Source organism: Aspergillus fumigatus, chromosome 4, assembly GCF_000002655.1.
Source record: "Aspergillus fumigatus Af293 chromosome 4, whole genome shotgun sequence".
Classification (NCBI taxonomy): Eukaryota; Fungi; Ascomycota; class Eurotiomycetes; order Eurotiales; family Aspergillaceae; genus Aspergillus; species Aspergillus fumigatus.
Genome location: NC_007197.1, coordinates 3,686,695 through 3,707,970, shown reverse-complemented (window position 1 = coordinate 3,707,970; position 21,276 = coordinate 3,686,695). Strand labels below are relative to the sequence as shown.

The 21,276-nt window shown below is 53.4% G+C and overlaps 10 protein-coding genes across 10 annotated transcripts; 7 read left to right on the top strand and 3 right to left on the bottom strand.

The window, feature by feature from the left end:
- Positions 1 to 275: 275 nt before the first annotated feature.
- AFUA_4G14200 (phosphatidylinositol-specific phospholipase C/glycerophosphodiester phosphodiesterase family protein) lies at positions 276 to 1,547 on the top strand (the record flags this gene model as incomplete). Its single annotated transcript, XM_746319.1, has 2 exons — positions 276 to 541; positions 587 to 1,547. 2 exons carry the CDS (start codon positions 276 to 278, stop codon positions 1,545 to 1,547), a joined length of 1,227 nt encoding a protein of 408 aa, XP_751412.1.
- A 416-nt stretch (positions 1,548 to 1,963) lies between these two features.
- AFUA_4G14190 (uncharacterized protein) lies at positions 1,964 to 3,965 on the bottom strand. Its single transcript, XM_746320.3, has 4 exons — positions 3,753 to 3,965; positions 3,588 to 3,704; positions 2,844 to 3,541; positions 1,964 to 2,789 (listed from the first exon to the last, which is right to left on the bottom strand). Exons 1-4 carry the CDS (start codon positions 3,811 to 3,813, stop codon positions 2,121 to 2,123), a joined length of 1,545 nt encoding a protein of 514 aa, XP_751413.2. The 5' UTR covers positions 3,814 to 3,965; the 3' UTR covers positions 1,964 to 2,120.
- A 447-nt stretch (positions 3,966 to 4,412) lies between these two features.
- Positions 4,413 to 5,117, top strand: AFUA_4G14180 (uncharacterized protein; the record flags this gene model as incomplete). Its single annotated transcript, XM_001481527.1, has 1 exon — positions 4,413 to 5,117. One exon carries the CDS (start codon positions 4,413 to 4,415, stop codon positions 5,115 to 5,117), a length of 705 nt encoding a protein of 234 aa, XP_001481577.1.
- A 300-nt stretch (positions 5,118 to 5,417) lies between these two features.
- AFUA_4G14175 (uncharacterized protein) lies at positions 5,418 to 5,870 on the top strand (the record flags this gene model as incomplete). The annotated part of the gene is made up of 1 exon (XM_001481526.1): positions 5,418 to 5,870. The coding sequence occupies one exon, from the start codon at positions 5,418 to 5,420 to the stop codon at positions 5,868 to 5,870; it is 453 nt and encodes a 150-aa protein (XP_001481576.1).
- Positions 5,871 to 7,127: 1,257 nt separating this feature from the next.
- On the bottom strand, positions 7,128 to 7,786 carry AFUA_4G14170 (uncharacterized protein; the record flags this gene model as incomplete). The annotated part of the gene is made up of 2 exons (XM_746322.1): positions 7,128 to 7,219; positions 7,276 to 7,786. 2 exons carry the CDS (start codon positions 7,784 to 7,786, stop codon positions 7,128 to 7,130), a joined length of 603 nt encoding a protein of 200 aa, XP_751415.1.
- Positions 7,787 to 8,305: 519 nt separating this feature from the next.
- Positions 8,306 to 9,784, top strand: AFUA_4G14160 (uncharacterized protein). Its single transcript, XM_746323.2, has 3 exons — positions 8,306 to 8,541; positions 8,608 to 9,325; positions 9,377 to 9,784. Exons 2-3 carry the CDS (start codon positions 8,788 to 8,790, stop codon positions 9,568 to 9,570), a joined length of 732 nt encoding a protein of 243 aa, XP_751416.1. The 5' UTR covers positions 8,306 to 8,541; positions 8,608 to 8,787; the 3' UTR covers positions 9,571 to 9,784.
- Positions 9,785 to 9,937: 153 nt separating this feature from the next.
- Positions 9,938 to 12,600, bottom strand: AFUA_4G14150 (Diacylglycerol acyltransferase family; the record flags this gene model as incomplete). The annotated part of the gene is made up of 3 exons (XM_746324.1): positions 9,938 to 11,318; positions 11,368 to 12,006; positions 12,053 to 12,600. 3 exons carry the CDS (start codon positions 12,598 to 12,600, stop codon positions 9,938 to 9,940), a joined length of 2,568 nt encoding a protein of 855 aa, XP_751417.1.
- A 515-nt stretch (positions 12,601 to 13,115) lies between these two features.
- On the top strand, positions 13,116 to 14,824 carry AFUA_4G14140 (cytochrome P450; the record flags this gene model as incomplete). Its single annotated transcript, XM_746325.1, has 5 exons — positions 13,116 to 13,196; positions 13,347 to 13,416; positions 13,469 to 14,024; positions 14,072 to 14,447; positions 14,501 to 14,824. The coding sequence occupies 5 exons, from the start codon at positions 13,116 to 13,118 to the stop codon at positions 14,822 to 14,824; spliced, it is 1,407 nt and encodes a 468-aa protein (XP_751418.1).
- Positions 14,825 to 15,713: 889 nt separating this feature from the next.
- On the top strand, positions 15,714 to 19,853 carry AFUA_4G14130 (putative ABC multidrug transporter; the record flags this gene model as incomplete). Its single annotated transcript, XM_746326.2, has 4 exons — positions 15,714 to 15,752; positions 15,796 to 15,990; positions 16,039 to 19,349; positions 19,413 to 19,853. 4 exons carry the CDS (start codon positions 15,714 to 15,716, stop codon positions 19,759 to 19,761), a joined length of 3,894 nt encoding a protein of 1,297 aa, XP_751419.1. The 3' UTR covers positions 19,762 to 19,853.
- A 486-nt stretch (positions 19,854 to 20,339) lies between these two features.
- On the top strand, positions 20,340 to 21,101 carry AFUA_4G14120 (cutinase family protein; the record flags this gene model as incomplete). The annotated part of the gene is made up of 3 exons (XM_746327.1): positions 20,340 to 20,415; positions 20,480 to 20,565; positions 20,619 to 21,101. 3 exons carry the CDS (start codon positions 20,340 to 20,342, stop codon positions 21,099 to 21,101), a joined length of 645 nt encoding a protein of 214 aa, XP_751420.1.
- Between the last annotated feature and the right edge of the window lie 175 nt (positions 21,102 to 21,276).

The following is a 21,276-nucleotide window of genomic DNA, read 5'->3' as shown; positions in this document are numbered from 1 at the left end:
CCCATGGGATGTTTATTGAGGCTGAGTCGCATCCATGCAATCCCCCAACTGTCGAAAAACCAACATGTTGGTTAATCTTATCAGGATAATGTATGTTGTTGCGAATCGTTAGACTGGTTTGTGTCAGCCTTGGGAATCGTGGATGATTGAGGCACCTACATAATGCTTCGGCAATGGTCTCCATATGTTGTCTATTTATTACTTCTACGAAGCAGGGGGACTGGTAAATAGTTGTTTACACACTGAAGGCTCCATTACATTACGCGAATCAAATCATGACTGGCCTCCCTTTATTCTCGCGTCTCTCCTTGCGGCGCTCAGATTCGCTCAGTGACACAACCCTAACAGAACGACGGCTTTCTGATCTTTCCAACAAGTCTCTACACACTTACCATGAGCCAAACCAGAAACCTCCTCGCCGGTGGGTTACAAGCTTCAAATGCAGACTCGACCCTTTAGCCGTGGGGAAGAAGAAAGCCAGGAGAAATCGTATCCTTGTTATCGTTGCGATTATCCTCGTACTGGGTGGTATAGCTGTACTGTAAGCATTATCCTCGAGTGAAGCTTTTCCTGCTGACATTTCCAGCGTGTGGTTCTCGCTTGTGCTTACTCTGATCGATCGACTTACACACACTGTCCCATCGAACGGCCTCCAGAGGATCGTCAAAACATGGAAAGGCCCGGCAGACTCACTTGCGGCACTATCTCCCTGGCCGAAAGACTTCAGCCAAGGCATAGTACCGGTCCAATGCCACTCTCACAACGACTATTGGCGCTCAGTGCCACTATACGAGGCCCTCGCGGCAGGCTGCACAGGCGTCGAGGCAGACGTCTGGCTTGAGGGCAGCGATCTGCTCGTTGGTCACGGCAAGCGCTCGCTGACTCCGGATCGTACGTTAAGGAGCCTCTATATCGAGCCACTGACAACTATCCTCTCGAACCTAAACGCAGATTCCTCCGCCAACAGCTCAGCAGGCGTATTCGAGACCGATCCCACAACCAGCCTTACCCTCCTGATCGATATCAAATCGGACGGAAATGCAACTTGGCCGGTCCTCCTCGACCAACTGGCTCCTCTACGCTCTGGTGGATGGCTATCCCACTGGAACGGGACGAGCAAAACCCTTGTCAATGGGCCTGTCACGGTCGTGGGAACCGGGAATACGCTGTTTGATTTGGTACTGGCAGAGGAAGATCGCTACGTCTTCTTCGACGCCCCGCTGGATGAGCTTGCGCAGAACTCCACCTACACCGCAGAAAACAGTTACTACGCCAGCGTCTCTCTGCAAAAATCCGTCGGCGTTGTATGGCCCTGGGGCCCAACGGACAACCAGAAACAGGCCATGCAGAAGATGATCAGCGCTGCCTCGGAAAGGGGGCTACTCGCTCGGTTCTGGAGTATCCCCTCCTGGCCTGTCAGCCTGCGCATGAGATTATGGCGGTTTTTGGTGGATAGTGGGGTCGGCATGTTGAATGTAGATGATGTAGTTGAGGCGACGAGGTGGAACTGGGACTGGTGTATCGTGGCGGGGTTAGTGTTGTGTTGATCTTTGGGGCCGTTTTATCTTGTCCTGATGCAATACCCTAGTACTTTGATGCCAAGATGTTGGTTTTTTAGTCATGTTAGTTACTTAGCCGAAGAGGCTCTAAGCCACGTTTGTCTATGACGGATAGGGAAGATACCCATGACCATAAACAACTGGATTAGATTTTGGACGTTGAATGCAATCCTATGAATGACTTTCGAGCGTGGTAGGCAGGAGAAGCTATGTTCCTAAGGGCCAAGAGACACCGAGGGCTAGCTCATGAAAACGGGGGTCGCCCAGGATGAAGTAAGCGCGTTTGTGCATGCAACGTTCTACTGAGATGCGCTGCTTGGGACTCGTCCTCGACTCAAAGACGCACTTCCATACAGCCTACTTTCGAATGGCAGGACAGCTCAAGCCTGGAAGGCAAACTGAATGTAAAAATATCACATACGTAGGTAACTACCGCAGGGGTTGTAGGTGCCCGGCTTTGCTGGTATACTTGTATGCATATAACTTTCACAGGTACTCATATCCCATCTGTCAAGGATGCATTACGAAGGCCTGTCGCGGAAGAACATATGTAAGACAAACCTAATTGAAAGTATCAACACGGACAAACTCCCCCTCATAACTGAAAACCTCCACCGCGTTAACGTCAAATGTCAGACTGATGTCCCCTTGTTCACGTGCTGTAAGGGCGCCTGTCGAGTCCGACTGCAACGCCAAAGTAATAAAGCCCAGAACATCATCTTTCACCGAAACTTCCAATCGACTGTCTGTTGTAGAGCAGTTCGGGTTGATCTGCGACGTCTCCTCAGAGCTATAGAAGACTCTGGGAACTGGCGTAAGCTGGAAAATGAGGTTTGACTTGGCAACCCCGCTGAGTGAGGAGCCCTTGGGAAAGTATGCGCCAAAGATAACAGATTCCGATGCTCCGTTGCCTGACACAAGCATAACTTTTGCTGTGCTGACCAGGGACACGCAAGTGTGTATCTGCTGAATATCTATATCCCCAGAAGAATAGAGTCTCTTTTGCGCTTCGACGGGAAAGTCTTGGGGCAAGGCGATCGAGAGCAGACTTAGGAGGGGGAGATTCGTGATCAACCCCTCTGGAGGAGGCTGTGTCTTGGTTGAAGGAGCAAACAGTTTCCTCAGTAGCATTTGCGCGTCGCCAACTGATGATGGGAGCTTCTCAGACGGCAAGGGTTTGACCGAGTATAACGGCCCGAACACTCGGGGCAGTCCCAAGAAAAGGTTTTGCTAATCCGGGTTAGCATATACTCCTTTTGTCAAAAGGAGCATCTTGATACCCACCAGTGACCTGCCAAGTACATGGTTGAAAGTCGCGAATGATATACCAGTAGAATCTGCGGCGTTTTGCTCTTGAAATGCGGCCAGCAGGCAGTCGGTCACCGTTTCAACCTGCGCTAGGCAGGAGGTGAACTCATCCGGGTCAATACCGGCCACATGCAGCTGCGTTAGAAGCATCAGCCGTAGCAAGGGTCTAAAGTCCTTCACGGGGATATATCCGTTTGTCAACGTTGAGTTGGACGACGGAAAATGTTCAGCGGGAGGATACTCAGGCCCTTTGGTCACAGCGGTCGGAAACAATGGATTGCGGCTGAAATTACCGTAAGTAATCAGATCAAGCGCTCGCTGAAGATGAAAGTCATCTTCCGCATTGCGAGGTGTATTGGTGTTAGCTGCTTGCATGTCTGCCATGCTCTGAAACAATAAGGTGCGTTGTGCAGCATTGAGACGATCGGGGTAGATGAGTGACGCTTTGCCGTCGTCTTGTTCAAGAAGCTTCCCTCCATTCAATCTTAGCAGGATAATCATTCCTGTACGCAGGACGTCCTGCAACAGAGTACGTTGTGGATCGTTGTGGTAAGGAAACGATCCAAGTCGCACGAGACAACGATGTAAGATCGGAGCAGCTTCACGGACACACGATGCCAACTCTGGAGGAAAGGTGCTAATCATGAATTCCTGCAGGTCGGACACCGTCCAGACTATACAAGGTTACTCCCATGAAGTCAACAATGCTCTCAGACGTACATTTCTCTGATTCTGACTCGGTACAGAAAATCTGGAAAATGGCTCGAAACCATTCATGCTTAACATCACCCAGACAATCCTTCCAGAGACGCCATTTAAGTCTCTCATAAAGTTCCTCTGGGGACGGTCAGTATTCGCTGCCGCAATGGATAGAGATCTCCCTACCCCGGGTTTGAACAGGCGGGAGAAACTCGTCAGGAGATTCTTTGGTCGCAGTCTGACCCATGGCTCAGATTCGACAGGAATCAAAGAAGAGTTTTTGAGATTTCTAATTTGGAGTTTGATGGAAACGAAATGGAAGTCAATGGAGAAGTCGGGGATATCGAGAGAAGAGAGGGGAATGATGGTTGATGGCATTAGCAAGGATGACCACCAGATCAGGTGACCGGACAATGATGAAGCGAAGTTAGTCGAGTCTGCCTTGTCTTAACACCTGCACCCACACTCTGGAAGGCTTTTCTTTGCTCTTGGTGGGGGGGAAACCAACATCTGAAGATCCCTGATGCCGAGCAATTCTGGCCCCGTCGACCAACAGAGGCGGTGTTGCCCGTCAGTATCCCTGCGCATCCAACATCTGCAACCTGGGTCAATCTGCCCGTGGAAAACGATCGCCAGAAGATAACCAACATGTTGAAATCTCCGATGCCTGGGTGATGCGGCTGTGGTGTTTCATGTATTGGGGCCGTGTTTTCACGAAGGTGAATATGCCAGGACATCAATCCGTACGACATCCAATTTAAGCCTCTCTCTTCGCCTCTGTCACTGAGCATTATCCATCACCATTGTGGGAATTCACAAGATTCTCCTTCATCACTGCTATACAGGATGCGTCTCCCCTTGTTCTCATTCATCTACGTGGCCATCTTTGCCTCTATCGTCAGTGCAACCGGTTGCAGCAAATGCCTCAATCAGAACGCGGACAATATCCGTCTCGGCTGCTTCAATAAATGTGGAGAAGCCTTCAATCCCAGCAGCAGCGAGTACCACGCCTGTCGCGACCAGTGCACCGAATTTGTCTTTCAGGATCACTGCTGCACCTCTTCCTGCAGCAGCAAATCCAAGGTCTGTCTGAATGACTACTTCCACCGCGTGGGCCTGACCAAGCGTGACTCGGTCGACGAGGAAGCACATTATCTAGCCCAGCTGGATGCGATTCGAGCAAATCCCGATCTACTGGACAAACGAGCGCTGCTGGTCGGTGACGCTCCGTACCATCTCATCCGAAGTACCGAGGACTTGCGCTCGCTGAATCATCCGGACTTCACGAATACGATTGTGTACGATGTGTTCGGGCATACTGGCGCCGGGGCTTTGGATCGTCGGATTGACTACGGTAAAACCTGCTGTTTGGCCGCGGGGGCGGTGCTGCAAAAGGGGATGGCTGAGATAGGGCTGGGGTGGACAAGCAATGAATGGACCGACGACCAGCGCCAGGGACTGGTGCTTGTCAGTTTTGGTGTTGCGGCAGCTTATGCTTGCAATCTTGTTTACAATGTGCAATGTCTCATGTTCAATGCCCGGCCTGCGTAAGTTTGAAGGGAAGGCAGTTCAGGTGATCTGGGGATCTTGTTGGTTTTGTACTGCAGTTTTGTTTGACAGGGTGTATTCTCTTAGTTTATTATTGTGGCTGTACTTGTGTCATGATCATCATGACTGATGTGTGGGAAATTCACACCTGGCCTTGCTAAGCATCTATATATTAAGCCCCCCCCCCAACCCCATCCGAGCGCTTTTGCTTCATTCTTTTTTTTATCCTTATTTCTTCCCCAGTCCAGAGGAGTCGAGCTAATTTCATCCACCGCTTTACTGTCAAAGCATTTGGCCTTCACCATGGAGCAAGAATCGTCGACACCACTCTATCTTCGACGGGCTCTAGCAATCGGCCTTGCGCTCACTGCACTCCGTCAACTCAAATCTCTCCGTCTGTCCTATCTGTTTCCATTCTCGAATCCCGTCACCGATGAAGTCGATAAAATGTTCGCTTTCGCGGTGAATACAAGCACCCTGTTCTTTACGTGGTGTATCGCCGAGCCTTCTATCGCCCAGCCTCTTCCGATAACGAATCTGAACGCATTGCGCTCTGCCCTGGCCGGTATAATTCTTACTCTCACCGTATGCGGCGATAGCCCCCTCAAGCGCCTTCTTGCCGGACTCGCGATCGGAGCCTGTTGGATGCTCGGATGGGCGATCACGTCTGCCGACCAGCGGGCGGCCTATTGGCGGTTTATGAGAGACGGACTAGGTTTCACGCTAATTAATTTGTGGCGGAGGGCCGCTTTTTAGAGGCTCATTCTGTTTGACCGTCTTCTTGGCGACTGCATGTCAAGGCGGCTGTGTCACGTCTGTTGGCTGTCTGTGAGTGGGCAGAGGGTTAGTTATTTTTGGCCAAAATGGTGATAGTCCCAGGTATTTGTTTGTAGGCGGTTGCGCCAATCAGATGGCCCAATCCCTATTCCAGTCAGGATAGTTCCAATGTTACTCTTTCTCTCTGTCTCTATCTCTGAGAGGGAGATCGTGTCTCCAGATAGTATACTGTATCACCGTAGCTGTTCTTGAACTTTTGATTCTCCTTAGGTGCAACTGACCGCGGAAACCAGACCAATCCACCCATTTTGCGCTGGGTGGATTGGATATAGTTTGGCGGATTGGGTCGGTCTGAATATATATTCCCATCATAGGGTCCATGTTAACATGTCATCGTAATCATACTTCTAATCCACCCCAGATTCCATGACATGTACTATATATTTTGTCAAACATCCTTGTCGGTGCTCCCTCCAATCGTCCCAAACTATAATGTAACTTTAATGCAGGGCTTGTCAATAGACTGACTGAAACAAGGTGCTAGCTATATATCATCGCAAGAAAGAATGGAGAGTTTACTAGCCATTTCTGATTCCATGATTCCAGACGAAACTCGTACGGCTCTACTCATGCGGCTGGATCAATAGCCCCGGGTTCCTCGGGGGAAGCTTCTCCATCGGAACGTAGTCGATACATCCCCCCGGGAAGTCATCAGCCTTGGTTTTCTAATGAAGCCAGAACATGGGTGTTTTGCAATGAATAAGGTATATACTGCATGCAAATGTCAACAACAGCTTCTTGACTTGAGACAGGACCCTATCCACTTATCCTCATCGAACCAAGTGATTTCTGAGCGAGTGTTGCCCATCAAGAGATGGATATTATAGAGACGATAGACCTGATATGCTCAACTCCTAAAACCATGATTTACGACTTCTGTGGTTTTGCACGCATCAATTACAAAAGCGGCTTAGAATGTTTTGCCTGGGGCTTAGGAATCCAAGTATAACTATGTCGAATAGATGAAATCAACTAGTATGTTTAGAGAAGGTAGGTAGAGGTAAGGAGCAAAGCGAGCAGCATATCAGATTCTTAATTGGTACGCATGATGAAGATTCAGTAGCAAAAGAGACAGCAAGACGTAACATTCCACATGTACTCGATTCTATAATCACGAACCCAACACTATCCGTCAATCAACTGGCCCTTCCGTGCTCCTTACGAGGACTGCAAGTCTCAGTGAATTTCCTTCCACACCTCGTTGGTGTAAACCATGCAGTTGTTCCAGGCGAGATTGTAAGTAGGGTGTTCGCGAGCGTACTTCAGGCCTGCAAAGGTCAGATACTTCCAGAAAGCCATGCCAGGATTCAGTCAAACCACATACCTTGGTTCTCGATATACGCATCCGTCGCCGTCGTTTCTCCGAGAAACTCGTACTTGCTGTCCTTGCTGACGCGCACCCACTCTTTCTTCTTGTAGTTGTAATAGTGGTTCGCCCACCAATTCTCGGTCACCTGAGACTCAACCTTCCCACCGACGGGTGTCTGCCCGAGCTTTGTCTCGGCCTCGTCGCTGATCATTTCAAAGGCTTTGGCGGAGAAAGCCTGCCGTCCAGAGCGCGTGTTAGAGTTGAAGAACTGGCCGACGATGAGCCGCACGTGCGAGTAGTCAGGCAGACACATGTATTCGCCGTAGGCGGGGGCCCATTTCTCGCGGAAGGCGTAGCGTTTGCCGTGCTCGAGCTGGACACCCTTTTGCGCTGCGGCTAGGGTCACGGCCTCGTAGTTGTCTTTGTCGACCTGTTTCTGGTCGGGGAACCGGTCTGGGTGGTCTTCTGCGAGGCAGAGGTGGAAGATCGCAAACAGGAGAACAAGGATGGAGCTGAAGACTTTCATTGTAAGGTTTGCTACTGTGGTCTTGAATGAGATGTGGCTTGTGAGAGTTCGAGGAGTATGGGGCTTGATGTTGTTGGGTTCGTGGTGTCTCAATTACAACTGAATTCGATCCCTTTATATAACGTTCGAGACTGCAAATCTTCTACTACTCTACCCATCTACATTATTCTCGCCCCCATGATGTTGGATCGAAGGAATAGAGGCCTTTGCAAGGCGCTCTTTTGCTCCCAACAGCAGCTGATTCAAGGGTTGCAGAACTGCCACCAGCGGGTCATTGACTGCAGAGTAAACCAACCTTAGCTCTCGAAAGCCTTAGGGTTAAGGGGCCGCCAAGAGCAAACGATGCAGTTCTAAAGGTGAACAGAGTCTATCTCCATGCCAAGACCAACCAACATGTTGGGGTCTTCTAGAGGGTCCTGGTCAAAAAGCCGGTGAGGCTTAGGGCTTGGCTGTTGGATGGGGCCGCAACGACCCGCGTCTCATCCCGACGGTTGTTTCATATTAACGCTGCATGTGCTTGGCATCTTCGGAGAGGCCATGCTACCGAAGGTCATACAGAACACTTGCACTTGACATTCTGACATCCCGCAGGGTCAATAACATGAAACCCGCCGCCCCCAACAAAGGATTCCTTGTTGGTTCCTGCGTCTGGTGATGGTGCTGACCAGCTCTTCTCAGAGAGCCTTGCTGTCTCTAATCCGCTGTGAGTTGACGTAATGTCTGTTAATCTCACGATTAGATCATCTATAGGAGATGTGAGTATGCCTCGCTGTAGCCCCCAACACCAACAACAGGAGACTGAAGATCGACTTCGCCCTCAGTTGAGGCATTTTTTCCATTGCATTGAAGGAATCTCCTGAGGAAATAGATGGCGCCGCGATGAAGACGTGGAGACGAAACGACCAAGTTGGTTGGAAAATGGCTGTGCTCCATAGAGACAGTTCAAGGCATCATCTCAAGCCTTCATAAAGGAGATCAATGAAATCGAAAGATATAAAGCCATGGCATCTCCCAGCCCTCTGGCATCATCATCAACAACAGCAACAGTCACAGATCCAGAACAGCAAGTCAAAAACTCATCTTTGATCTTTTCCAAGATACTCATCACTACAATGCATTTCTCCAAGATTGCCATCTCCATTGGCCTCCTGGCCACCGCCGCGACTGCCGCTCCCAGATCCTTCGAGGAGCGCTCTCCCCTCCTTGTCGGAGAGATCGTCGATCTCGGCGTGACTCCTCTGAGCGCCGGAGACCTCGAAAAGCGTGATATTATTGACCTCGGTGTGACCAACGACTCGGATGACCTCGAAAAGCGCGGAAAGAGCAACTACATTTCCAGCTGTGGCGACAACTGGATGCCCATCGCGGACGACAAGCGCAAGAGCCACTCCGGCTACAAGTCTGCTGTCGAGCAGTACTGCTACCATGTCACCCACAGCCAGGACGGGCTGCCAACTGTCATCGGAGCGGGACAGAAGCACGCGGCGATTGTCAAGAACGGATACTATCTCAAGGGGGATGTTCCTGCCGCTGTGGACTGTGAGACTCCTTGATCCAAGTCCTAGTGATACTGGCTGACTGAGTATACAGTTGAAATTCACAACAAGATGAAGGATGGAGATCACACTCCCAACCAGGCTGACTGCGAGACATACCTTATGAAGATGGCTGATCCCTCTTCCAAATGCTACGGCAGCAAGAACAAGGACACCAAGGGCGGAACCTGGCAGATTGGTGACAACGATGTCAGCTACCACGCTCTTCCCAAGCCCAACGCTACTTAGATGAATCCATCGTGAGACGGAAAGGACTTGAACCAATGTCTGTTAGATTGCTTGGTTGTTGTTTCTGCTTTATTGCTTTTCTGTTACATCGCTTGACTGCCTTGTTTTAGATTCTGTTTGATTTTAGTTTGCAAATCAAAATTCTTCTAAGCATTCGGTGTTAACATCAGTACACTCACCCTGTAGCTGTAGGTCATTTCAGGAGGCAACAATGAGCTGCTTCATTGAGGTGGTTGTACAAGCTGGGTTTTGTGCAATGGTAGACAGTTTCCTTCTAAAGATGCTAGCCGGTAGTGATTATATTGCAAAGCCACGGCTGATACTACCTCTCAATATACCCATAGAAGCTGCAAAGGCATCAAATGAATCATTCAACAACCTCAAACCTTACAGACCGGTCTACACCAAATGTATCCCTCCAATCATCCCACAACTTCTCCAGTGCCTTGATATACTGCCCATGCAACTGGTCAATATACGCCTGATCGGGATCCCACCGCTGCTGCGTCACAGGAATCGGCTCCCCAACAACAACATTCACCGGCCGCCGATACGGACAGAAGATGTTGAACCGACCAGTCGAAAACGCCACCTTGTGGCCAACAGCCCACTCCCATACCCTGGCCACAACCCCCAGCACAGTCGACGAGGACACATTCACACAATCAAAGAGCTCATTCTCCCCGAAGGCAATAACAGGAACGAGATCCGCCCCCGTCTCAACCGCCACCCGCACAAAGCCCTTGCGGATGCGGACGACCACACACATCGTCCCCGGCCGCGCAATGTTATACTCGCGACTTCCGCCAACGGTGATGGTAATCGCCCGGCCCATACCCTGCCCATCATGTCCTGCGCGGGTCAGGTGTCGGATACACGACGAGTGGGACACGCCGCTCACCCCCGTAGAGAGAAGGTACTCCCTATATATAGGCTGGTAGAACGCCTCGTCTTTCATCAGGAGCGTGTTCGTAACGCCGGGGAAGAGATCGGAGAATGCGGCAGCGTCGGCGGCTAGGGTCCCGAGTGCTCCTCGGAGGGCGATGCCGTGGGGATGGTAGCCGAAGATGTACTTTTTGCGGGGGGAGAGGGGCACCGAGCGGTAGAGGCGGAGGGGGAAGTAGGAGGCGTAGGCTTTCCAGATCCAGGACGTGCGGAGGCGATCGTTGCGGAGAGATAAAGTGCCGGTTTTGTGTGCTTTGGCGAGATATTTGACGTAGAGGATGTAGAGGAGGACAAAGAGACGCAGTCGGGGGACGAGTAGAAGGGAGTATCCGAGTAGTGGGAAGAGAAACCAGGCATTGCATAGTGTAGTCACGACGAGGGTTTCTTTGATGTCTCGAAGAATTGGCACACGGGCAGATTTGCTCTTTGTTTCAGAAGGTTGCGCGGTTTCGAGGACCATCCCAGCACGATTTCTGATCTTGTAGAAGGGGCGCTTGGTGTCTTCGAGCTTCACCTCTGGCATGTGCATGGCCATTCTGTCTGGGTTGAGCGCCAGCTCGACGATCTTCTCAGCCGCCGCTACACGGCCTTCCTTCTTGCGGCAGAGCTTGGCCAGCTCGAGTGCCTTGGTTTTGTACGACCTGTGACCCATGACCTTGAGCAACGCCTTGCTCAGCTCTTTGGCGTCGATGTTAGGCGCGCGGCTCTTGTTGCCATAGACACCAATTCCGAGCCATTCTGCTCGAGCTGCATTCTCGTAACAGTCTTGCCACGCAGGCAGTACCACATGAGGCACACCATTTCTATCCCGTTAGCCCCGAGCAATGCAATGTGACAGAAGAGGGGACTTACAGGATTGCTTCATACCACGAGTTGGCTCCGCCATGGTGCACAGAGCAGATGATCTGCCCCGTCTGCAGCATAGCCATCGGCTCAACCTCGAACCACGGTTGGATGCGCGCGCTGTCCGCCTCGACCTCGGCCTGGAGGGGCTTGATCGACTGAGCATAGACATTCTCCTCGTCATGTGGATGTTTAGGCAACTTCCACAGAATCTGCACCTTCTCTCCCTTCCAGGAGGTGAGGAACATTTTCAATCCACTTGCAATATGCTCTGCCACCTTTGGGTCTGGCGCGTACAGCGTTCCCAGATTAACCAGGACAGTCGGCGCCTTGTGCAGCCAGCTTGCGAGTTCCGGGTCCTGCTTTGCTACCGATGCGGTGGGAAGGAGAATTGGTCCGCACGGGAGGATATTATCCGGCACATCCATGGGCCAGTCCAGCTCTTTCAGCGCTGGTGACAGGTGGAATCGGTCCGGTCGCCAGGCGTCCGCAAAGGGGAACCGACCATGGATTTTGTGCCGGATGCGCCATTCGCGGATTTCGCGACGGCGACCGCTGCCGTGGTACATTTTGGCCGTTTTGAGCACGGCCAGAGTGTTGAGCGGGATGAGGTACGGAGGAAGCGGGTAGGGGAATCCCGTTCCAGGCCTATGGCCGTCAGAACAGATCCAGCTATGCTGGGCGAGGGACTTACAATGGATACTTCCATAGAGCAGCGGAATGTGGCTGCAGGCCCAGCACGATATGAGTGAGCGATGTGGTATTGATCAAGATGGCCGTGTAGCCAGCGTTGAAAGCGGCATCGCGGCCCTGCAGGAAGAAAAAGTCGGCTGCAATCACCGAAGGCTGCACCGACTTGATGATTTCCATACAGCACTGATAGATATCAACGTATTCGTCTTCGGTCCAGCCCCAGATGTCTTCGCAGAGTGACTGGAAGCCGAGCACGGCGCCGCTGTAGCCAGGAGGATGGAACGCTCCTCGCTTGCCCGTGCGAATGAACACGTCTGTATTGGAGGGTCCGCGAATGGGGTGGAAATGGATGCGGGATCGAAACGAGTCATCGTAGGAAGGGGCATTGTCATTCAAGAGTTTGTTCACCCGTCTTTCCAATGCAGGGAACGAGGCAATATGTACGTCGACGTCTCCTCGGACAAGCAGCTCATGGGTGATGGCCAGGATGATATTCGTCTGGCCGTGCTCGCTATTAGCGAGGAACAATACCCGGGTCGGAGTAGCCATTGAAGTGCTTGAGGCAAGATGTTGGGATGGAGACAAGGTGGTACGTAGTGGGACAGGTTTTTATATGCCAATCAATCGACGAAATCAACCCGTGTGATTCAGGTAAGTGACCGCAAATGTAACACCAGTGTTCAGCAGAACCTCCTGACCTTAACTCGGTGACCAAAATTGGGGATCTGATTTTCGCGACTTTGCATCCAAGGTTCGTTTCATATGTCCATCGTCGACGGATCCACCACTGCCAGACGAAGCGCAGATCGGCATCGAGTCTTTACCAACCATCACACCATAGAGAGTGATAGATGAGAGAATACGACAAGAGCCGAGGCAGTGTATCACATTCTGACCAATTTCATCTGAAACTCAAGTGAGCAAGTCTTCGCACTGCTTAACTCAATCTAGCCCTCGCTGATTTGGTACGGAGGCATGGGATTGTAGAAAAGATAAATAGTAGAGGATGTTCTGGACGCTGGATAGGATCACCATTCCCAACCCTCGTCCACTGCATTCTCAGTATGGTCCTCGTTGCCATGTCGCTGCCCTCGGGGCCATTCCCCGAACTCGCCTATCCGGTCATTCCCTTTCCAGTTCTTGCGGTCTTTCTAGTGCCGTGCCTTGTACTACTGGCAATCCGCCTGGCGCCAAAGGGACCGGTCATCAAAGGCGTACCTGGATCGTTCGTTGACCTATATCTCTGCGGTGTAAGTCCGTCCTCCGACAGGTAGAACCGCATCTCATATCCGCAGATTGGCACCAAGCTTGCCTTCCTCTCCGGCCGAAGTACATACCGCTTTCATTCCCTTCATCAGTCCTACGGTATGTACTACATCACTTGTCCGTCACTGAGGGACTGAGTCTAACAGACCAGGCAACATCGTCCGATTTGCCCCCGGTCAAGCCACCACCAACACCGTCAAAGCCCTGCGTCAGATCTACAGCACCGGCACGGGCAAAGGCGCTGCATTCCTGAAAACTAGCTTCTACCGAAACATCTCCCGGCGCAATATCTTCACGGCTGCAGATCCCGTCTACCATGCCTCGGTTCGCAAGCTGTTCGGGCCCTCGTTCACCCCTGGCTCTATGCATGCCCACGCCGGGGTCATCCGCGAGTGCATCCTGCGCTTGCACGAAGTCATCCGAGACAAACTTGAGACGCACAACACTATTTCGCTGAACGAGCTCCTCTACTGCCACTCGGTAGACACCGTCTCCGAGGTCCTACTGGGCAAGCCACTGGGCTGCCTGAAACGCGGCAAGCCATACTTCTGGACCGAGCAGCTGCCGCGCATCTTCTACTGGGCAACCATCCGAGACCAATTCGAGGGCTCCGGCATCCCAACCGCAATCAAGTGGCTGCTGCGGCGGTTTCTGCGCAAGGGGATCCGACTTCGCGCGGAGCAAGCCCGCATGCGACTCATCAACGAGTAGGTTCGGTTGCCGGCAATTGGTGCGAAACAAGCTAACGTATCAGACAACTGCATGCACCACACACCCGCCGCGACATCATGGTCGAGGTGATGGAGCGATCGGGGGGCAGCGAGCTCCCTGAAGACGAGATCGCCGAAAACTTCTCAGCGATCATGCTGGCGGGGTTCCACACGACGCAGAACGCCCTCTGCGCGGTCATTTACTTGGTGCTGACCCACCCGGAGGCGCATGTGAAGCTGGTGCAGGAGTTACAGACGGCGTTTGCGTCCGCGGACGATATCTCGGGGGATGTTGCGGCGCAGCTGCCCTATCTCAATGCCGTGATTACGGAGGCGCTGCGCTTGTATCCGCCGGTGCCGTTGGGGGGCCCGCGTGTTTCGCCTGGGGCGTATGTGGATGGGGTGTATATCCCTGCTGGGGTGAGTACAATGCTTCAGTTTCAGACTCTAGTCCCTCTGCTAACGTGATGTAGACGGAGATCTGCACGTCCTTGTTTGCGCTGCATCACAATCCGGAGTACTTCAGCTCTCCCTACGAGTTTCTCCCGGAGCGATGGACGGAGCCAGGATCGACAGACCGGAAAGAGGCGGTCCAGCCATTCCTGATCGGAAGTCGGGCCTGTATTGCCAAGTACTTTGCCAAACAGATGCTCCAATTGACTCTAGCCGGCTTCTTCTTAGAGTTTGAGGCCGAGCATGTGGGCAAAGTCAGGGACTGGCAGCGGCAATCTCGGTGTTACGCCTTTTGGGACGTGCCGGACCTCCAGGTGAAACTGCGCAAGAGATTGATTGACTGATACATTGTCCTGTTTTGTGGGTTGTGTTGTGTTTTGTCTTGATTCATGTGATGCATCTCATACCCATCGGTAGTTCGTCCGGGTAGTTCTCTGTCCTTCTCAAAGCCAAGACCCCTTCGTATCTACTGAGGATGCACAGATCCCGGAACTACTGTAAGTCTAACGGCGTGATCCCCAGGCCCACTGTCCAGTTGTTTCGCACGAACCTTGCGAGCAACCCTATTGATGGGCTCATTTAAGTCTAGAGCGGCCGACTTTAGGCTGGTTATTGAGTGTTCGCGTTGGACCCAAATTTCAGACCAGTTTCATCGCTCGCTGCTATAAACACCGGATGTTTGAACCATGGACCGTCGACACCCCGGAATCGAGGTATCAGCGTGCCCTATCAGTTCATCTATTCCAAACACGCGTCTGTCAGATGTACATACGTTCTGGTACCCGGAAGGCTGGAACTCGAGTAGTCTCCAATCATAACATAAGATTGAGACCAGCGGACGAGAAGGTCCCGGGGTTTTAGCCAAGTGAGACGCTAGTTGCTTCAACTGTCGATCTCCGAGACTAGCAAGTCAAGCAACCGTTTGACTTGATGATGCGACTCAGCACGGTCTCATAAGTTGGTCATTGCAATCACCGAGGCCACGGCACCTGGGCTTCGGCAGTTGGAGTCCGAGGGCTGTCAGTGTCAGTTCGTGGGTCGTCTGATTTTTGAAACTGGTCGACACCCCCAGCTGGTGAAACGTTCCACATTGATGCTTTGAGTAACGACTGCGAGAGAGTATCACATGGTCTCAGCCATGCCCCGTCTCAGAATCCTGTGGACCGCCACATTGCTACAGGCCAGATATCTCGTAGCGAAGATGTCCCGTCCAGAACGAAGAGAACATACACGATGAAGTCGAAGGACATAGAGCTAGAGGGCATTCCTGAAGTAAGTACACTGCATCCGTTGACAGCTTCAGCTAATGGAGTAGTCTCCCGGGGGAAGTTCAGCAACCCTTGGTCTGTCTGCAGCAGAGAAAGCCGTCCTGCAGAGACAGATCGATGCACCAGAGTCGCAGGTAGGCTTCTTTGGGATCTATCGATATGGCTCGCGATGGGACATTGCGATCCTGGTCGTCAGCTCGGCCTGCGCCATCATAGGCGGCGCTGTACTGCCTCTATTTACTGTAAGTATCCTATTATGCCGTCGTCTATGATTATAACTGACGAGATAGGTCCTCTTTGGCAACTTGACCTCCACCTTTCAAGACATCGTCAGCGGACAAATCGCCTACGCGCACTTCCACCATGAGCTCACCAAGTACGTCGTCTACTTTGTCTACCTGGCTATCGGAGAGTTCGCAACCATCTACCTGGCCACGGTCGGTTTCATCTACACCGGCGACCATATCGTGCAGCAGATCCGCGTCGAGTACCTGCGTGCCATTCTACGACAGAACATCGCCTTCTTCGATACGCTGGGCGCGGGAGAGATAACGACCAGGATCACGGCCGACACGAACCTCATCCAAGACGGCATCTCCGAAAAGGTCGGTCTAGCCTTGACCGGACTATCAACGTTCGTCACGGCGTTCATCATCGCATACATCAAGAGCTGGAAGCTGGCACTGATCTGTAGCGCCACCCTGGTCGCCTTGCTGCTAATCATGGGTGGCTGCTCCACAGCCATGCTCGGCTTCAACAAGCGCGGGCTGGCTTGCCAAGGCCAAGGCGCAAGTCTAGCAGAGGATATTCTCGACTCGATCCGAACAGTGGTCGCATTCGACGCACAGGAGACGCTAGCCACTAAGTATGAGAAACACCTCAAGGATGCAGAGAGACCAGGGATGCGGGCGCAGATGATCTTCGCGCTGATGGTTGGAGCTCTGCTGTGTGTCATGTATCTCAACTACGGGCTGGGATTCTGGATGGGATCGCGGTTCCTGGTCGACGACGGGAGCCATGTCAAGGCCGGTGATGTGCTGACGATCCTGATGGCGATCATTCTCGGATCGTACAACCTGGGCAATATTGCGCCCAACACTCAGGCGCTGTCCACTGCGGTTGCGGCCGCGACCAAGCTGTATAGCACGATCGATCGGCAATCTCCCCTAGACGCGTCATTCGACACGGGCATCACCCTGGACCATGTCCGTGGAAACATCGTTTTGCAAAATATCCGCCACGTCTACCCGTCTCGGCCCGAGGTCATCGTCGCGCACGACCTGAGCGTCTATATCCCAGCCGGCAAAACCACAGCCTTTGTCGGACCATCGGGATCCGGCAAAAGCACCATCATCGGACTCCTCGAACGCTTCTACAGCCCGGTCGCGGGGAATATCCTGCTCGACGGACATGATATCCAGCAGTTGAATCTTCGCTGGCTGCGCCAGCAAATGGCACTTGTTTCGCAAGAACCACGGCTCTTCGCCGCCACGATCGCGGAGAACATCCGGGTCGGACTCATCGGCTCGAAGCATGAACACGAACCCCCTCAGCAGATACAGAAACGGATCGAGGATGCAGCCCGCATGGCAAATGCGCACGACTTCATCATGGCCCTGCCGGATGGCTACGAAACCAACATCGGGGGTTTCTCGCTCTCCGGGGGCCAGAAGCAGCGCATCGCGATTGCCAGGGCCATCGTCAAAGACCCGAAAATCCTGTTGCTGGACGAGGCGACTTCCGCTCTTGACACAAAATCCGAGGGGCTGGTGCAGGCGGCGCTGGAGAAGGCGTCGCAGGGCCGGACGACCGTGGTGATTGCGCACCGGCTGTCCACCATCAAAGAAGCGCATGATATCGTCGTCCTAAACAATGGATGCATTGTCGAGCAGGGCTCGCATGACCGTCTCATGGACAGAAGGGGCGTCTACTACGGCATGGTCAAGGCGCAGCAGATCAAGAAACGGCTCACGCGGATGAGCCAGATGGCTCGGAGCCCGATGCGGACGTTTTTCTTTGACCTGGACTATCCGACAGACGATGACGTCTCGGAGTATGATGCTCAGGACGACGCGTCTGACATTGGGCTGAAGACGGGAGAGCGGCTGAAGCAGCGGATGTCTCGCCTGTCGATATCGGCGCTACCGGTGCACCTGCACAAAGCCAAAGAGATGTCCTACTCACTCTGGACGCTGTTCAAATTCCTCGCCTCGTTCAACCGCCCCGAATGGCCGCTTCTGGCGCTGGGGCTGGCTGCATCCGTCCTCGCCGGAGGCATCCAGCCCTCGCAGGCCGTCCTTTTCGCCAAAGCCGTCAGCACGCTGAGTCTCCCGCCCTGGGAATACCCCAAGCTCCGGCACGACGCGAGCTTCTGGTCGCTCATGTTCCTCATGCTCGGGCTTGTCACGTTTCTTCTGTATGCCTTCCAAGGGAGCTTATTCGCCTACTGCGCCGAGAAAATGGTCTACCGGGCCCGCAGCCAGGCCTTCCGCGTAATGCTCCACCAGGACATATCCTTTTTCGACGAGCCGGAGAACACCACGGGCGCGTTGACCGCGACGCTGAGCGCAGAGACAAAGCAACTGGCCGGCATCAGCGGCGTCACGCTCGGCACCCTGCTCATCGTCTCGGTGAACCTGGTCGCCTCGCTGGGTATCGCAATCGTCATGGGCTGGAAGCTCGCGCTGGTGTGCATCTCCGCCGTGCCTGTCCTCCTGCTCTGCGGCTTTATCCGCGTCTGGATGCTGGACAAGTTCCAGCGGCGCGCCAAGGCAGCGTACCAGCAGTCGGCCAGCTCCGCCTGCGAAGCGGCCTCGGCGATTCGCACGGTCGCTTCGTTGACGATGGAGGGGGAGGTTTTAGAGTCGTATCAAACGCAGCTGCAGGACCAGCTCAAGCGGGATCTCCTCCCCATCGTCAAATCGTCGCTCCTGTATGCCAGCTCGCAGGCCCTGCCGTTCTTGTGCATGGCTCTGGGATTCTGGTACGGTGGGACGCTTCTCGGGCATGGAGAGTACTCCCTCTTCCAGTTTTACGTCTGCTTCAGCGAGGTGATCTTCGGCGCGCAGGCGGCGGGAACCGTCTTCTCGCACGCACCAGATTTGGGAAAGGCGAAGCACGCCGCCGGGGAATTCAAGCGGCTCTTCAGCGGCGAGACCATGCAGTCGAAGTGCAGGGCTGCGGCACGCCACAAATCCCAGCCAGAGATGCGCGGGCTGATTGAATTCCGCGACGTCTCCTTCCGGTACCCGAGCCGGATGGACCAACCGGTGCTACGCAGACTGAATCTAACCGTCAAACCCGGCCAGTTCGTCGCCCTGGTCGGCGCCAGCGGCAGCGGGAAGAGCACGATCATCTCCCTGCTGGAAAGATTCTACAACCCTCTGACGGGGGGAATCTACGTCGACGGCAGTAATATTGCTGCCTGGGACCTCACCTCGTACCGAAGCCACCTGGCGCTGGTCAGCCAGGAACCGGCGTTATTCCAGGGGACGATCCGCGAGAATATTCTCCTGGGGAGTACCCGGCCGTACACGTCGGAAGACGAGCTGATCAAGGCGTGCAAGGACGCAAATATCTACGATTTTATCATTTCTCTCCCGTAGGCCACCCTCTCCCCGCACAAAAAATCCTTTTGTAGTTCTGGGTCGCTAATGAGGAACAGACAAGGCTTCGAAACGATTGTCGGCACAAAAGGGGGCATGCTCTCCGGCGGCCAGAAACAGCGCATCGCCATTGCGCGCGCCCTCATCCGTGATCCGCGGATCTTACTGCTAGATGAGGCAACCTCTGCGCTAGACTCGGAGTCGGAGAAGGTGGTGCAGGCTGCGCTAGACGCGGCGGCCCAGGGCCGGACGACGATTGCCGTGGCGCATCGGTTAAGTACCATCCAGCGGGCAGATGTGATCTACGTGCTGGATCAGGGGGCGGTGGTGGAGTCAGGGACGCATGAGGCCCTGCTTCGCAAGCGAGGGCGGTATTTTGAGTTGGTCAATCTGCAGGATCTGGCCTGAATGATTCGTTGGGCGCGTTCGATGATCAGCGTTTGACTTTCTCCAGCGGATCCTCCCCTGAGTCATGTAGTGTATCGGAGTAGGGCTGGATGATCGATTATTGTTTCAGGTCTGTGAAAATCAAGTAGTCTCGAGTCCAAAGTTTAGGACTTTGGGAGAGTTCAAACCGCATTGGGCAATTCGTCCGGGATTCCCCATATTTCGGGCGAACCACGGAGTATCATTAACACTATTCTGAGGAGACATGGCCCACATCTCACAGGTTATCGGGCACCTTCAGGGACGGTACTCAGGCCTTGGCAGGGGACTCAGGGTCTCAATCGGTACGGAGTATCAGATCTAAAACGAACTATTCAAGACATTCTGAAACTGAGGGAATCGACTCCAACGGGACCCGGCATTAGACCCTGACTGTTCTGCCTGGCAGTGCCATCAAATTCTCATTCCGGGTCAAGTGCCGAGGATGAGTCTCTATCAATCCAAGAACCGTAGATATAAATAAGACCCCTGCCAGGGCAAGGATTGTGTGATTAGCAACTCTCCCCAGACAGACGCCCCAGACAAACGCCCAAACAAAGATGAACCTGCGCCTATTGACCCTTGCCCTCGCCGGCCTCGCTGCCGCCAGCCCCGTGGCCATCGAGGAGAGACAATGTACGTACATACGCTCCGTGTCTGCATCGTGGTCGTGGTCGTGGTCGTGTCTAACAGACTTTAGTGTCCTCCGGGAACGAACTCCGCAATGGAGCCTGCAAACCCATCACCTTCATCTTCGCGCGCGCATCCACGGAGCCAGGGCTCATGGTAAGGAACTCCCCGCAGGCTCTCCCAATAACAACAGAACTAAACGTCAACAGGGGTTATCCACCGGCCCCGCAGTCTGCAACAGCCTCAAAGCCGCCAAACCCGGCCAGGTAGCCTGCCAAGGCGTCGGACCCGCCTACACAGCCGATCTGGCGTCCAATGCTCTCCCCGAGAACACCTCCCAGGCGGCGATCAACGAGGCAATGGAGCTCTTCAAGCAAGCTGCGTCCAAATGCCCCGACACGCAGATTGTCGCGGGGGGGTACAGCCAAGGCACGGCGGTGATGGACGGGTCGATCAAGCGGCTTCCGGAGGAGGTCAAGGAGAGGATCAAGGGGGTTGTGCTGTTTGGGTATACGCGCAATGCGCAGGAGCGGGGTCAGATTGCCAATTTCCCCAAGGACAAGGTCAAGATCTACTGTGCCATGGGGGATTTGGTGTGTGATGGCACGTTGATTGTGACGGCGGCGCATTTCACGTACGGGGCGAATACGGGGGATGCGGCGCGGTTCTTGCTGGGGAAGTTGACTGCTTGAGGTTAGGTCCTCTGACGGTGTCTGTCACTATTTGGAGTTCCAGTCCTTGGATCAGGTGAGATGTGACTAGACTTGGAGGTTGGGTGTCCTCCATAGTTTTACCTGGTTTGAGTCTAGAACTGTCGTCTTATATCGGTAGATGTAATGCTTGGTCAAAGACCTATAACACTATGAA